A 15,001-nucleotide genomic window follows, 5' to 3' on the forward strand; every position below is an offset into this window, starting at 1 on the left:
CGAGCTAGACAAGGGATATAAACAAGCGGAGGTTCTGCACACAATTTCTCAAACAACAGCCCTATCACCCGTATCGGAGCTAAACGTCCCGCGCTTCTCAATGATGGGCGCATGGTCGGTGAGCGTGTCGGTGCGCGAGAGTGTCGGGCCGAGGTTGTGGTCGTCGGGGTGGCTGTCCGGTTGGAGTTGGGCGGGAGGGGCGACGGGGTGACCTGAAGGTGAGGGAGGGCGGGAGAGGGCGACGCGGAGCCACTGTACGATCATGAACGTTGACTGGCATCAGCTGCTGTGTGTGAGCCAATCGGAGACGTCCTTGTGAGCGCACGGGATGTTCGAGCGCTTCGGCAGCTGTCGGCCGCTCATCTTCGTCAACCGTCAGCAGTTTCCGGATGAAGTCCTTCGCTGCACGAGACGAGTCGGATTAGCGGCCGCGCGAGTCGCTTGGAAGGCGAGACTGCTCACCGGTATCGGAGACGTTGTCCCACGACCGCGGGAAGTAAAGCTTCGTTCTCCGTGCTTCGTCCGCCTGTCGTTCGAGCGAGGTCAGCGTGATCAGGAGTGCGGTGTCGCTGTGGCGACGTACCAGCTTCTCTGGGTCTGTCTCTTTGTAGGGGAATCTGCGGAGAAGAGCAAGTCAGTGCGAAGGTCGCTGTGATGAGGCGTAAGGGAGCGAAGCGAACCGCCCGCCAAGACAGCAGAAAGCTACGACAGACGAGCGAGTCAGCACACTCAGCAGTAAGCAGCAGGGAGTGTCAGCGACGCACCGATGATTCCCAAACTCCACACGTCCGCCTTGAGCCCATACCCACTCCCCTGTCCCCGTCCATCCACCACCCCCTCCTTCGGATACACCTCCGGCGCAGTATACCCCGCCGAGCCCGCAACCGTATGCAGCCGCCCGCCCTTGGGGTCGACGTAAGCTGCCAATCCGAAATCGGAGATCACGCAGTCGTCGTGGCCGATTTCGGGGTGCGAGCCGGGCGGAGTGCGGTAGAGGATCTGTCTTCAGACTGAGATGAGCGGAGAAGGGGGAGAGCGAAGGAGAGACGGACGTTTTCGGGCTTCAGGTCGCGGTGGACGATGTTTCGTGAGTGGAGGTAGGCGACGCCGTCTACCAGCGCGTACATGACCTCCCGCGCTTCTGCCTCGGAGAACCTGCGAGTCAGAGGAGGTCAGTCTGGGTAATTGGGTTGGAGCGAGGAAGCGAGACGAACCGGTAATTCGGCGACTCGATCAAGTGCTCGAACAGCTCTCCACCCGCCGCCAGCTCAAACACGATGTAGATATGTCCCTTGCTCTCGAACCACTCGACTGCGGAGCGTACGACTTAGCGAGGCGAGCCCGAGAAGGGGAGAAGGAACCGCACTGGTCTCGATGATATGCGGGTGCTTGAGCGTCAGCAGCGTGTTCTGGCGGAAGATCTGCTGCGTCATGTCGCGGATGCGGGTCTTGGGGATGATCTTGATGGCGACCTGGCGGGCGGGAGGATCGAAGGGACGGGCGAGGATTCGAGGAGGACAGCATCGGGGAGGAAGGGCGGGGCTGGGTCAGCTTGCGAGGGTTCCCGTCGATATTCCGGGCGCTCATGACCCTACTGCATCGGGAGTTTAAGCGTCTCGAAGCGAGCGAGTCGGCGTACCTCTCTTCCCGTGTCGAGCGCTGTCGCCCTCTTGACCTCTGCGAACCCGCCCCTGCGATGCCCGCCTCGTCAGCCAGCCGTCTTGCTCCAGTCAAGGGTAACGCAGCGCACACTCCGAGAGTCTCCCTGATGGTGTAGTGTCGTTTGCGATGGCTGTTTCGTGCGAAGGTTGCGGGGGGTGAGGTCAGATGCTGTGAGAGTGAGACGACGAGTGGGCTGCGCACTGAGTCTGCGGTTGCCCGCTGATGTAGTCGAACAGGTGCATCGTGTGAGCGTGGTCGAGGCGAACGAGGACGACGTCGACGGCGACGAAAGCGATCCGGTCGCCCTCGGACCCGGCGAGCGAGACCGGACAACCGCGGACTTGCGGGCGACTTGGGCTGGCAGCAATAGGCCCCAGTAGACCGTCAGATGTATTCCACAGTGTGCATGGTTCTGTCAAGGGAAGTATAGAAGCGCCGGCGATTTTCGCAAAGTATGCCACGCCAGAAGCCACCGAACTGCTTGCTGCTTGATCCAGTAAATCTTAATACCGTCTCAAACGGCATTCGCTGCTGCTCAAAAGCGACCATGGACAGTTCCGAGCGAGCGACCCTCTCGCATCTTCAGAGACCCAAGTCCCTTGCGGCTCCCTCTCACACACACCATTGGCACTGCTCCTGCCCTGCTGAGACTGCTCGCCGGGTAGCACAACAGCACAGCGTAAGTAGGCGCACCACATTTGGGCCCTCTTGGCCGTCTGTCGCCCTCGCACTCCCTCGAAGCCGCCGCCATCTCATCAACCCGGCGTCTCGCTCGCGACACGACCGCGTGAGGGGTCGCTTGGAGGCGTGGACTGCCATAGGAGCGGTTACAGCGGCGGGCCAGGCTGCGGGCGCTGTGCGGGTGGGTGATGGGTGCCAGGACGAGGACGGGGTTGTCGAGGTGGAGCAACTCACCAGGGCCAGGCGGGCGGGCGAGGGCAAAGCAGTACGATGTGGCTGTACGGAATCAATGCTGACAAGTCCTCCTGCCGCGCTCACAGCTCTTCAATACCCTCACCTCACCCCCGCCTCCTCCCCCAGCTCTCGCTCGAGTAGGCGGCAATCATGAGGGTCGTCATCAAGTGCGTGGACCGTTCGCGTCGTTTGCCAGTCAGTGCTGACCTGCCGCGTCTCACAGAGGTGGTGTTTGGAAGAACACCGAGGTTTGCTTCGTCGTTTGCCTCCTCCTGGACATGCTGCTGACCTCGCTTCATCTCGCACAGGATGAGATCCTGAAGGCGGCTATCGTGCGTACTTCATGTGTCTCACACTTCGCTGCCGTGCTTACGCTGCTCCCCTCGTCCCACGCAGTCCAAGTACGGCAAGAACCAGTGGGCGCGTATCTCGTCGCTGCTCGTCCGCAAGACGCCCAAGCAGTGCAAGGTGCGTCTTCGCCTTCACATCCCTGCTCGAGCTTTCGCCAACGCTTCTTCCCGCAGGCCCGCTGGACCGAATGGCTCGACCCGGCGATCAAGAAGACCGAGTGGTCCAAGGAAGAAGACGAGAAGCTCCTCCACCTCGCCAAGCTCATGCCGACCCAATGGCGCACCATCGCCCCTATCGTCGGGCGCACCGCGAACCAGTGCCTCGAGCGCTACCAGAAGTTGCTTGATGAAGCCGAGCGTGCGGAGAATGAGGAGCTTGGGCTGGCGGGCGTGGACGATGCGGGACCGAGTGCGGACGATGTCAGGAGGTTGAGGCCGGGTGAGATTGACCCGGACCCTGAGAACAGGCCGGCGAGGCCTGACCCGATCGACATGGATGAGGATGGTGCGTCTCGCTTCGTTTCCCTCTCAGCACTTTGCTTTCTGGCTGACGCGCTACAAACCGCAGAGAAGGAGATGCTCTCCGAGGCGCGCGCGAGGTTGGCCAACACCCAGGGCAAGAAGGCCAAGCGCAAGGCTCGTGAGCGCCAGCTCGAGGAGGCTCGTCGACTCGCTATCCTCCAGAAGAAGCGCGAGCTCAAGGCTGCGGGTATCTTGATGCGCGCCAAGCCGAAGAAGAACGGGATGGGTGCGTCGAGCCTCTGCGACTTTCAGGAGAGAGTGAGCTGACGCGCGAGGATGGAACAGACTACAACGCCGACATTCCGTTCGAGAAGCAGCCTGCGGCGGGCTTCTACGACACGAGCGAGGAGCAAGCGAAGCGAGTCGCCGCTCCGACGGGCAAGACGCTCCGCGAGCTCGAGGGCCACAACCGCAAGAAGGACCGCGAGGAGGCCGAGTCGCGCGAGAAGAAGCGCAAGGCGCGCGAAGCCAAAGACGCCAATGCGGATGCCATGTCGCACTTCGTCCCGACGAAGGATGCCCTGCTCCAGCAGCGCAGGGAGGAGCAGCAGATTAGCAAGAGGAGGAAGTTGGCGCTCCCGGCGCCGCAGGTGGGCGAGCGCGAGCTCGAGGACTTGGTCAAGATTGGACGGGCGGGAGAGTCGGCGAGGGCGATGGTGGACGAGAGCGGGAACGAGGCTAGTCAGGGCTTGTTGGGAGAGTACTCGGCTTTGGCGAACGCGAAGGACGCGAGGACGCCCAGGACCGCCCCGCAGCGTGCGTAGCTGTCCAGCTTCCTAACTCAGGTTGTCTGCTGACGCTATGACTGCTCGCAGACGACAACGTTATGGCCGAAGCGCGCAACCTGCGCAACCTGACCGCCCAGCAGACTCCGCTTCTCGGCGAGGAGAACACGCCCATGCGCGAGCTCGTCGGCCGCACCGGTTTCGAAGGCGCCACGCCTCGCGGTCAAGTCGCTGCTACGCCGAACCCCCTCGCGACACCCTTCCGTGCCGGCCAAGCCGACGTCTCGGCCACTCCCGCCTCGAGCGTTGGCGCGACTCCTCTCCGCACGCCCGCTCGCGACAGTCTCTCGATTAACGACGAGAACGCCTCGATGTACGGTGCGACCCCTCGTGACCAGCGACACCACCTGAACGACGTCAAGCGCCAGCTGCGCGCGGGCTTCTCGACGCTCCCTCAGCCGAAGAACGAGTTCGAGCTCGTCTTGCCCGAGGAAGAGGAGGAGGCTGCGGCTGTCGAGGCTGCCAGTGCCGAGGTGGCGGAGGCTATGCGGATTGAGGACAGGGCTGAGCGGGAGGCGCGTCTCAAGGAGCTGCGCGAGATTGAGGAGAGCAAGGAGCTTGAGCGACGGAGTCAGGCGGTCAAGCGGGGCTTGCCTCGTCCGATCGAGGTCGACGCAGCAGCCATGCTCGCCCAGCTCGAGCTCGAGTCGGACGATTCGGACGCGCCGGAGCAGGACAAGTGGCGCCGCGAGGCCGAGCGCGCCGTCACCATTGAGATGATCCGCCTCCTCGAGCACGACTCGATCGTCTACCCCGTTGCGGGCAGCAAGCGACCGGGCGGAGGCAAGTCGACGCTCCCCCGCATCGCCGACGAGGAACTCGCGGCTGCGCGCAAGACGGTGCACGACGAGATCGCGCAGGCCGTCGGCTTGCCTGGCGCGTCCGAGAAGGTCTTGCGGCGAACGGTCGCGCTCTCGCCAGAGGAGTTCGACAAGGCCTGGCGCCCGAGCTACGACCGCCTCGCGTACGACGCCAAGACGGACCGCTACGTCGACAAGGAGTCGCTGTCTGACGCCGACCGGATCGCCGGCTTCCGCGCGCTGATCGAGTCGAACCGCGACAAGATGGCGTCCGAGTCGGCAAAGGCAGCCAAGGCGGAGAAGCGACTCGGCCAGCTCCTCGGCGGCTACGTCGCGCGGTCGAAGACGCTCGCAGGCAAGCTCTCCGAGAACTACGACGACCTCGCACGGACGCGGATTGAGCTCGAGTCGTTTGCGCGGCTGGCGACGAACGAGGAGGGCGCGATTGTGCGCCGAACGGAGGCCTTGCGCGACGAGGTCGAGAAGCTCGAGCGCAAGGAGCGCGACGGCCAGATGCGCTTCAAGGAGCTCCTCGACCTCAAGGAGCGACTCGAGGCAGAGGTCCAGGAGATGGAGTACGCCGAGGCGGAGCGAATCAACGAGCAGGCGCTTGCGATGGAGGAGTGAGCGAGGAGGACGATGTCGCTTCTCTCCGGCTTCTTTGGATCCGTTTGCTGTTTGCAACTCTGGCACAGTATCAGACGTACACGCGGATGCACTGCGAGTCCGCTCCAACGAAAGATGTCGTCCCCGTCTCTGCGAAGATGCGAAGTCCACCAACACGTTTCAACCTCGGACACCACGCCTCACACCCGCTTGTTGCTTGTCTGCGCCCGCTGCTGAGCTCACGCCGAGCCTTCACGTCCACGAGTAGTCCTGCGAGCTTGATCGCCCCGACATCGCTTCCCTCGTCGCGCGCACCGCGACTTCCCTCCCGTCGACACGCACCGCCAGCCATGATCGACCTGTCGTTCCCTACCTCCACAGATGGATTCACGAGGGCTATCTGTACGTCCACTCGCTTTCTGCGGCCTTCACGGTCTGTCGTTGTAGCGACGCGCTGACCTCGAGGTCGTGCACCTTCCCACCGCTCTCACAGCCGTCATGTGGGTTCTCCTCGTGGAGTCAAGACACATGTGCGAGGCTTGGACTGACTGAGACCTGTGCGCAGCCTGACGAGCGAGATTGGCGACCGCACCTTCCTCATCGCCGCCATTCTTTCGATGCACCACCCTCGCATCACCATCTTCGCCGCCGCCCTTTCCGCGCTGGGTGTCATGTCCTTCCTGTCGGCCCTTCTCGGCAACATCCTTCCCAACCTCCTGCCCAAGCGGTATACGACCGCAGCCGCTGCCATCCTCTTCTTCGTTTTCGGGGCAAAGATGCTGCGGGAAGGGCTCGAGATGGAGGGAGGCGAAGCGGGACGCGAGAAGATGGAGGAGGAGATGCGCGAGGTGCAGAAGGAAGTCGAGGAGGCCGAGGAAGAGGTCACGGGACGACCGACGGGAGTTGCGCTGGGCGACATGGAGGAGGGACGGACATCGACGCCTGCACCGGACGCAGGCGAGCTGCCGCAGCCCGTCACGGGACGGTCACGGCGGAACAGCGTGTCGAAGACGAAGGATAGCGCGCTTGCCGGCATCAAGAACCTCGCGCAGCTCCTCTTTAGCCCTATCTTCATCCAGGCTTTCATCCTCACATTCCTCGCCGAGTGGGGCGATCGCAGCCAGATCACGACGATTGCGCTCGGCGCAGCACATGTGAGTCCGCGTCTGCCGTCGAAAGGATGCATCGGATTGACTTGGACTCGCCTGCAGAACGTCTGGGTCGTCACGGTCGGTACGACGCTCGGCCACTCGGTCTGCACTGGCGGCGCCGTTCTCGGCGGGCGATGGATCTCTCAGCACATCTCGATCAAGCATGGTGCGTATGTCGCTCGACTTGAAGCTTGCCAAAGCTAACCCCGTCTCGCGCAGTCACTCTCGGCGGAGCTGTGCTCTTCCTCATCTTCGGCGTCATGTACTCGTACGAGGCCTACACGTTCACGGAGGAAGTGGTGGTGGGCACGGTACTGTAGACAGACACTCGAGGCAGACTTTCCGGGCATTCTTTCGACGGTACCCTCTCCGCAATAGACTATCGTGCATCCTGCACATTCGCGAGCGAGCACTCGTTTCAGTCAAACACGCTCGCATCGTCCTGCGCCGCCTCACCTCGCTTCACGGCCTTCGCCCGGTCCTTCTCTTCCCGCTCCGCCTCTTCTTGCGCTTTTCGCTTCTTGTATCTGCAACCGTCGGCATCAGCCATGTACTAAGAGGCGAGCGAGTCTGAGCGACTCACAATGCGCTATTCGGGTCTTTCTCAGGATTCCGCGCCCATCGCAACCGGCGGTCAATGTCCTTGACCTTCTCCTTGTCGATGGGGCTCCGCTGTGTCTCCTGGATCATCGCCTGCACCTCGTCGAGCACCTTGATTAAGTCGTCCCGTTGCAGCCTCGTCGCTTCCGGTATGTCCGGTCTCCGCCCTTCCGTCTGCGGTCGCTTCCCGTCCCCATCGACATTCCCGCCCGCCTTGACCTGCTTCTCCTTCCGATCATCCTCTGCCTTCTCTCGCCTCAGATCCTTGTCGCCCAACCAGGTATCAACGAGTGAAGGATCTGCGAGTCGGAGACAGGCGAGAGCGATTTGGGAGGGCGTGTAGACGAGTTCGGCGGGAGTGAGGCGGGAGGTCCGGCAGAATACCTGAGCGCGGGGGAGGGCAGAGGCGACGGAGGAGGCGTCGCAGCCTGCGGTCTGTCCGAAGGGTGGTCAGCGTGCGAGCTAACGAAGGGGCGGCTCAGGGAAGACGGACCTGCAAGTCGAGCACGAGACCGCTCAGAGCGAGGTGCGCGTGGTGGACCTTGTACTCGAAATTTAGACTTTGCGAGACGAGGAATTCGAGCGAGAGGATGTCGGCGGGAGGGGTCTTGACACGGGCGGCGAAGGTGTCGATGGAAGTTGGGAGGTTCTCCGTCTTGGTCGCGAGGAAGACGCAGGTGAGCCTGCGCCGAGGCCAGTGTCAGCCGCTCCTGCATGTTTCATGGAAAGCGGTACGCACATGATGTTCTTCGGGTGGTAGTCCATGCAGGTGTTGCGGAGGTAGAAACGCTTGAGGTACGTGATTGCCGTCGCGAGGACCATCTCCGGGAACTTGAGCGCTCCACAGAGAGCGACTGCCTGCGTCAAGTAGTACCCGACCAGGGCCTGCTCGTCTGCAACCGTGAGGTACTCGATTTCTGAGGGTTCAGGAGGAGTTGCGGGTTGCGAGGGCGGTGCGGAAGTGCTTGACGTGGAGCCGTCCGCCGCTGCTGTCGCTGATGGTATCGCTGTTCTCGAAGCCTGTCGGATACGATGTTAGTTTGTGCAAAGGAGCTTCTACAACGAAGGGGGGGCATACCCTCTCCTCCTCCCACAACTTGCGCACCCGCTCGACCGCCTGCTCGTTTAGCTCCTTCCTGATCTGCTCGAGTTGTTCCTTAGAGTATCGCCAGTGCCTGCGAGGGACGGGATGAGTCCTGCTCAGTCGAGGAGGAGAAGTAACTCACCGAAACTGCGAGGACAGGTGGTAGAGCGGGACAGCCGGAGACGCAGCAGCATTCTGAGCGTTCGTGCCGATCTGTACAGCCATCTTCAGTGCGAATCAAGCGGGTTCAGCGGGCACAAAGTGGAGCGTCGGAGGCGAAGAGAGGGTTGGAAGCGACATCGCCCTCGTCACAGCTCTGAAGCCCGCTTGCTCGGTCGAATAGACTGCCGTACTGCTCAGGATACCGCCAGCCGCTCGCCACGCTCTCCCCGCTGCTTCACCAGCTCAACCTCCCCACCTCCCCATCTTCATCAAACTCGCGGACGATGAGCGGGTCAACACGGTCAGACTTTGAGCGGGAGCGGGACAGACTGGTCGCTGAGATTGCAGAAGTGCGTACCTTCCCTCAGCATCGCTTGCTGAGCCTTCAGCTCTGCGTCCTGCACCTTGTCCCCGTCGAGACGCGATTCGAGGAAGGGTCAACAAAAGCAGAGTAGGCGGAACAGACGTGAGCGGAGACACCTGGTCGTTCTGGAGGGCGTGCGGCGCGAGACGGGCGAGTTTCTTAGCGAGGGAACCGCATTGACGCTCCTCCACTTCCTTCCCTCTGCAAACAGAACCTGGGCAAGTGTGTCACGGCTGTGAACCAGCTGAACCGCAATATCGAGAACGTGACGCAAGTAGGCGGAGGATTTGATGCCGTCCACCACTTGTGGACGTCGTTCCAGCAAGTCATGGCGAACGGATCGTACGCAGAAGCGGTGCGTTGTGGCGTCTCTTCTCTTCATGCCCAAACCAGCCTGCTTACGTCGTTTGAGATAACAGGAACAACGACCAGAGCCCATCCTCGGCCGATCAAACGATGAGACGATCAAGCTGCCGGCAGGTTTGGCGCCAGGAGGAGGAGAGAGCCTCTACCAGTCAGTCGGGCCGGAGGCTAGCGCTGGCGACGGCAAGTAGACGTGGTGAAGGCTACTGTACTGTCTCGTTTGTTGTCATTCTATGCATGTTCGCCGGGCTACACTTGACGAGCGGGTTTGGCGACAGCGAGAGGCGCGGATCAACTACGCTTGCTCCTCTACGATTCCATTTAAGCTCCAGTCGACTCCGGCACATGCACCACTTTGCGGGCTGCTCGGCGGAACCAACGGACGCCGTCGAAGAACAAAGGACTTCGCCCGAGAGGCCTGACCAAGGCTAGCTTCCACCACGTCCCTCTTCGCCGCTCGCTGGCGTTGCTGACTGCTTCGAGTACACCTTTGCTTGCTTCTGAGCCGCCGTAGCACGACCATCCGCCGCCCGACTCGCCGCTCTTCCTGTTCTCGCCCGTCGCCATCGCTCAACCTCTCGCCGACGTACGACCCGACACACCCCATTCGCAGCCTCGCAAGGTCTTCCAGTAGCGAGTAGAGGGTTCAAAACGTCGGACTGCGCCTTCAGAGCTCCCCGCCTGTGTCGCCGACCAGCCTGATTCGGCCTCATCAGTGAAGCGCCGGCGTCGAGATGCAGTCGGACTTTGCGCGGCGGGTGGGGGGCGGGATGGCTACGCAGGGCGGAGCAGAGGGGTCAGGGTCGGGCACTGTGAGCCCCGTCGGCAGTCCCAGAAAGCCACGACCTCGCGAGTCGAGCTTCGGGTCGGGTGGGGCGTACGCAGGGAGCGGAGGGTCGCCCAGCAAGAAGCGCATCTACGGCGACCGGTTTGTGCAGCGCGTTATCGAAGCGCGGACTCAGCGCTGACCGTCGGAGCGCCCGCAGGTTCATCCCGAATCGAGACGGCCTCGACCTCGCGACCTCTTTCTCGCTTCTGCCCAGCTCTGCGTCCTCGTCTGGGTCTGGTACCCCGACGTCACCGAGCAAGAGCAAGCGGAAGGTGGCAGGTGCGGACGGAGACGCTCAGACGGGTGGGTGGACGACTTTCGGCATTTTTCCTCGAGTCCGGCTGATCAACCTTCATTCCCCTGGACAGAAGAAGCGAACCGGACGTTCGACTCTCTCCTTCGCACTGAGCTCTTCGGCCCAGCTTCCCTCGACCCGACCACTTTGCTTCGCTCCCCCTCTTCCGTCCGCACAACCCAGTACACCGCCGCGACTTCACCGAACAACTCGCCCTCCTCCTCGAAACCCATCTTCAGCTTTTCGTCACCTACGAGGAAGCGCGTGGCGCGAGACGCGGCGGACCGTGGGCTGGACAGCCCAACGCACGAGCGGTACAGCGTCAGTCCCGTCAGGCAGGAGAGTCAGAGGTTGCTGCTCAGTCCGAGGAAACCGATACGGCAGGTCAGCAAGGTGCCATTCAAGGTCAGTTGCCTCGTTCTGCTCCGCAGGAAGTGCTGACGTCGCAAGCGCTGACAACTACCTCCTTCTCAGGTTCTCGATGCTCCCGAGCTCGCCGTACGTTGACTGGCGCACCCGCTCCTGGGTTCTGCTAACACGGTCTGAGCCCGACAGGACGACTACTACCTGAACCTCGTCGATTGGTCCTCGACGAACGTGCTCGGCGTCGGTCTCGGCTCGGCGGTCTACACCTGGAGTGCGCAGACGAGCGAAGTCAAAAAGCTGTGCGACCTGAGCGAGTTCGACCCGCCAGACTCCGTCACCAGTCTGAATTGGGTTCAACGAGTGAGTGCTGACCTTCGCCGGAGAGGCGACGCAGGCTGAACGATCACTTCCCTCCGCAGGGCAACCAAGTCGCAGTCGGGACCAAGAGCGGCATGATCCAGATCTGGGATGCGAACGTGGGACGGTGCATACGAAAGATGTCGGGACATTCGGCACGAGGTGCGTGACGTGACTTTTACGCCAGAACCGGGCTGGAAGCTGACCGCCTTGAACCAGTCGGCGCCCTCGCCTGGAACGACCACATCCTCACATCCGGCTCGCATGACCGCCTCATCCTGCATCGCGATGTGCGCATCAAGGATCACTGGACCCATAAGCTCGCGGTGCATCGGCAAGAAGTCTGCGGCTTGAAGTGGAGCGACGAGGGCCAGCTTGCGAGCGGAGGCAACGACAACAAGCTCTTTGTCTTTGACAAGATGTCCGAGGTGCGCTGCGTCCACTTAGTCCTAGGGTGACTGCGAGTTGACGATGTGCGTTCGCAGACACCGCTTCATCGCTTTACCGAACATGTCGCGGCGGTCAAGGCGATCGCGTGGAACCCTCATCAGCACGGTGTCCTCGCGAGCGGTGGCGGTACGGCCGACCAGAAGCTGCGCTTCTGGAACACGATGACGGGGAACTTACTGCAGGAGGTCGACACGGGCAGTCAGGTGAGCTTGCCTCTCACCTTGTCTCGGGCTCAGCTCGATAACGATCGTTCGTTTGCAGGTCTGCAACATGCTCTTCAGCAAGACGTCGAACGAGCTCGTCACGACCCACGGCTTCTCGGCCGGACAGGCTCAGAACCAGGTCGTCATCTGGCGGTACCCGTCGATGCAGCAAGTCGCGCAGCTGAATGGCCACACCTTCCGGGTGCGTTGGCATCGCATCGATCGAGGAGGGATAACGCGCCAACTCACGTCCTCGCACCCGCAGGTCCTCTACCTCGCTTCTTCGCCCGACGGCCAGACCATCGTCACGGGCGCCGGCGACGAAACGCTCCGGTTCTGGAATGCTTTTCCGAAGAGCAAAGTCGAGCGCAAGGTCGACACGAACGTCCTCAGCCCGTTCGGCAGGATTCGGTGATCCTCCTCTTCGCCCTGCTTCGCCTCGTCTCGCCTTTCGGATGCACCAGACCTCGTCGGAATGCCTTCCGCCTCGCATTGTCACTAGGTATCCCGCAACCCCGGCCTCGACGTGGATCCGCACAATCTCGCCTCGCTTTACTCTCTCCCCTTCGCATGTCCCGCCTCGACAACTCTGTAGCATCTCGTTCCTCTCTCTCCCTCCCTCGCAGTTCGTCAGTGTGCATGTTGCCAATCTCATGTCGCTTTGCCTCCCGTCTACATACGACCATTGCGCGTCAGTCAACCGTGGCCCTTGGCGAGAGCTTTCTGGCCAGTCAAACGCTTCCGCTGTTCTTTGAAGCTTGGCTTCCCACTCCCAGACGTAGACGGAAGGATGCTTGTCGTGGATAGCTGGTTGCACGGAACAACCGCTTGCTGTGCGAGGGGGACGGGCGGATACGTTCTCCTTCTCTCCTCCCGCGTCCCTCCCGCTACATGCTATACACGAAATGCTCATGTCTATCCCCCTTCTCCCTCCAACTCTCCGCATCAACCTCTCCTCCATTCGCCTCCCGCAATTCGGCCTTCTTCGCATTCTCCCGCCGGAGGTAGAGGAGGTTGAGGAAGGCGAAGAGGGCGACGACGAGGGTCATGGAGATTAGGACGGAGGTGGCTTTGTAGTCTGCGGAGCGGGAGACGGAGTCAGTAGAGGTTGGGAGGAGAGCGGGTGTGCGGGTTGGGAAGGTTGAGGGTGGGAACGTACAGCGAGGTCCTTCGTTCGTCGGGAAGAGCCAGGTGGACTGCCAAGAGCAAGATACATCGGGAGAGCAATCGAGGGACGTAACCAAGGGGCGAACGCGAGCAAAGAGGAGGAGGAAGAGCAGTGTCAGATAGACTGAGGACACTAGGACGCCCAAAGCGTCGCGAACGCACCGCAATGCCACCGCTATTAGTCATGATGAACCCCAAAGCGACCGCCGTAGCTTTGCGGTAGTGACCGGCCGAGTTGTTCGGCACTATCACACGAACCGTTAGCTCAGGGTGCGGCAGAGGGAGGGGTGAGGGGACACACGCCACGTCACAAGTGCAGGCGCGGTACTGTACACGCTGGTGATGGCGAGGAAGAGCGAGACGTAGCGCACGGCGGTCGAGAGGGATTTGAGGAACACTGCGTGCGGAGGGAAGGCGGGTCAGCTCTGCTATCTGTCGAGAAGGCGATTTGAGAACAGCGCCACAAGCAGGAACACCACATGCGGACTCGTCGCCGCCTTCCTAACCTCCCTCCAGCTGAATGCCTCCTCAAAGTCGGTCGTTCCAGCAGGCGAATCGAGTTTGAGGCGACGCTCGATGTGGGCTTTTTGGTCGGCGGTCAGGAAGCGCGAGGTTGAGGGCGAGCCGGGGAGGAGGAAGAAGAGGAGGATGCCGAAGAGGGCGGTGAATCCGCCTTCGAGGAAGAAGATCCAGCTGCGAGACCGCATAGGATCAGCCTCTCGTTGGAGTATAAGATGCACGACGAGACGCACCGCCAGCCCTCCTGGCCGCCTTTTCCGTCGAGATTGATGATTGCCGCAGCCAGCAAGCCTGAGAAAGCGCCCGAAAGCGACGCGGCGGAGAAGAAGAGCGAGATGCGGGTTTGCAACTCGTGCCGGCGGTAGAAGGAGGAGAGGTAGAGTACGAGTCCGGGGAAAACCTGCGAGGAAGTGTTGTCAGCTGTCGTGACTGCTGCAAAGGAAGTAATAGAAACTGAAGGAGAAGGCGAGCGTACTCCGCCCTCCAGCATGCCGAGGATGAGACGCGCTGCAACCAGTCCTCCGTAATTCTGGACAAAGCCCGTCATGCCTGTGAAAAGTCGTACTAGTGAGCTCCTGCGTTGTGGGAGAAAGAGGTCGTACGCACAGCAGCAAATGCCCCATAGAGTCACCATTCCCGGGAGCATGAAATGCGCTCCAACCTTTTTGAGGAGCAGGTTCGAAGGCAGCTCGAACACGATATAGAGCACGTACGTGCATGTCAAAGCGACCAGGTACTGGTGCGGCGTCAGGTGAAGGTCTTTGGCGAGACCGGCGACTCTGTTTGGGCATGAGCGGAGTCAGCGAGATGCAAGAGATGCAGGGCGGTGATTTTGGTGCCCTGCAGGTATCGTGGCCGAACCGTCGATGAGCAGGGGAGTGCGGGAGGAGACGTACTTTGCGCTAGCAGCGCGGGGAAGAAGGGAGACGCAGGGTCAGCGGCGAGCGAGGGAGTCAAGCGAGGACACAGGCAACGCACTTTCCGCTGCGTTGAGCAAGCAAGTCGACGGACAAAGGCTGTCAGCGGGTAAGAGCGGTGGGAAGCGCGAGCGTGAGGACAGACATGTTTGAGCGGCTGAAGCGGAGGAGTCCAGCCAATAAAGAGGTCAGCGGCGTCGGCAGAGATCGGATGAGCTTCGGCGGACGCACTCGAGGAAGTTGAGGAGGTACACGATGGCGCAGAGGGGCAGGACTGTCCAGTCGAGTCGGCGGACGGCGGCCTTGTCGAGTTGCCAGTCGGCCGTGGGGCTGGTGGGCTCAGTCGCTTCTCAGTGTCGATGCTGGACATTGTTGGTGTTCAGCGAGTCTGGCGAAGGGAGAGAGCGAGCGTGGCAGCCGCCGCAAGTTTGTCGAGTTGGAGCCGAGCGAGCAAGCGTGCCGGCAGTCCCACGGAGGCCCGCACGGCGGACATTGCGGCGGGGAAGCCTTCGACTCTGCCATCCTGGCACACCC

At 61.8% G+C, this 15,001-nt stretch overlaps 7 protein-coding genes across 7 annotated transcripts; 4 read left to right on the forward strand and 3 right to left on the reverse strand.

Moving 5' to 3' along the window:
* Positions 1-48: 48 nt before the first annotated feature.
* Positions 49-1,904, reverse strand: RHTO_06256 (calcium calmodulin-dependent protein kinase; the record flags this gene model as incomplete). Its single annotated transcript, XM_016419917.1, has 12 exons — positions 49-252; positions 326-402; positions 463-526; positions 584-617; positions 681-702; positions 765-999; positions 1,053-1,155; positions 1,215-1,311; positions 1,367-1,472; positions 1,640-1,691; positions 1,751-1,792; positions 1,864-1,904. 12 exons carry the CDS (start codon positions 1,902-1,904, stop codon positions 49-51), a joined length of 1,077 nt encoding a protein of 358 aa, XP_016275371.1.
* An 823-nt stretch (positions 1,905-2,727) lies between these two features.
* RHTO_06257 (pre-mRNA-splicing factor CDC5/CEF1) lies at positions 2,728-5,661 on the forward strand (the record flags this gene model as incomplete). Its single annotated transcript, XM_016419918.1, has 8 exons — positions 2,728-2,744; positions 2,801-2,825; positions 2,886-2,909; positions 2,974-3,045; positions 3,102-3,432; positions 3,496-3,675; positions 3,735-4,205; positions 4,265-5,661. The coding sequence occupies 8 exons, from the start codon at positions 2,728-2,730 to the stop codon at positions 5,659-5,661; spliced, it is 2,517 nt and encodes an 838-aa protein (XP_016275372.1).
* A 329-nt stretch (positions 5,662-5,990) lies between these two features.
* Positions 5,991-7,111, forward strand: RHTO_06258 (transmembrane protein PFT27; the record flags this gene model as incomplete). Its single annotated transcript, XM_016419919.1, has 5 exons — positions 5,991-6,042; positions 6,134-6,140; positions 6,206-6,794; positions 6,852-6,957; positions 7,011-7,111. The coding sequence occupies 5 exons, from the start codon at positions 5,991-5,993 to the stop codon at positions 7,109-7,111; spliced, it is 855 nt and encodes a 284-aa protein (XP_016275373.1).
* Positions 7,112-7,209: 98 nt separating this feature from the next.
* RHTO_06259 (cyclin H) lies at positions 7,210-8,700 on the reverse strand (the record flags this gene model as incomplete). Its single annotated transcript, XM_016419920.1, has 6 exons — positions 7,210-7,318; positions 7,375-7,826; positions 7,885-8,074; positions 8,131-8,411; positions 8,470-8,566; positions 8,618-8,700. The coding sequence occupies 6 exons, from the start codon at positions 8,698-8,700 to the stop codon at positions 7,210-7,212; spliced, it is 1,212 nt and encodes a 403-aa protein (XP_016275374.1).
* A 221-nt stretch (positions 8,701-8,921) lies between these two features.
* On the forward strand, positions 8,922-9,555 carry RHTO_06260 (DASH complex, subunit Dad1; the record flags this gene model as incomplete). Its single annotated transcript, XM_016419921.1, has 3 exons — positions 8,922-8,987; positions 9,213-9,356; positions 9,421-9,555. 3 exons carry the CDS (start codon positions 8,922-8,924, stop codon positions 9,553-9,555), a joined length of 345 nt encoding a protein of 114 aa, XP_016275375.1.
* Positions 9,556-10,098: 543 nt separating this feature from the next.
* On the forward strand, positions 10,099-12,279 carry RHTO_06261 (cell cycle regulatory protein; the record flags this gene model as incomplete). Its single annotated transcript, XM_016419922.1, has 10 exons — positions 10,099-10,292; positions 10,351-10,496; positions 10,562-10,893; positions 10,963-10,986; positions 11,044-11,214; positions 11,274-11,373; positions 11,431-11,639; positions 11,697-11,864; positions 11,923-12,066; positions 12,130-12,279. The coding sequence occupies 10 exons, from the start codon at positions 10,099-10,101 to the stop codon at positions 12,277-12,279; spliced, it is 1,638 nt and encodes a 545-aa protein (XP_016275376.1).
* A 472-nt stretch (positions 12,280-12,751) lies between these two features.
* On the reverse strand, positions 12,752-14,960 carry RHTO_06262 (MFS transporter; the record flags this gene model as incomplete). Its single annotated transcript, XM_016419923.1, has 13 exons — positions 12,752-12,942; positions 13,024-13,060; positions 13,194-13,276; positions 13,333-13,428; positions 13,519-13,724; positions 13,784-13,950; positions 14,026-14,099; positions 14,157-14,329; positions 14,447-14,452; positions 14,529-14,534; positions 14,613-14,624; positions 14,699-14,769; positions 14,952-14,960. 13 exons carry the CDS (start codon positions 14,958-14,960, stop codon positions 12,752-12,754), a joined length of 1,131 nt encoding a protein of 376 aa, XP_016275377.1.
* Positions 14,961-15,001: the final 41 nt, after the last annotated feature.

Source organism: Rhodotorula toruloides, assembly GCF_000320785.1.
Source record: "Rhodotorula toruloides NP11 unplaced genomic scaffold Scaffold4, whole genome shotgun sequence".
Lineage (NCBI taxonomy): Eukaryota > Fungi > Basidiomycota > Microbotryomycetes > Sporidiobolales > Sporidiobolaceae > Rhodotorula > Rhodotorula toruloides.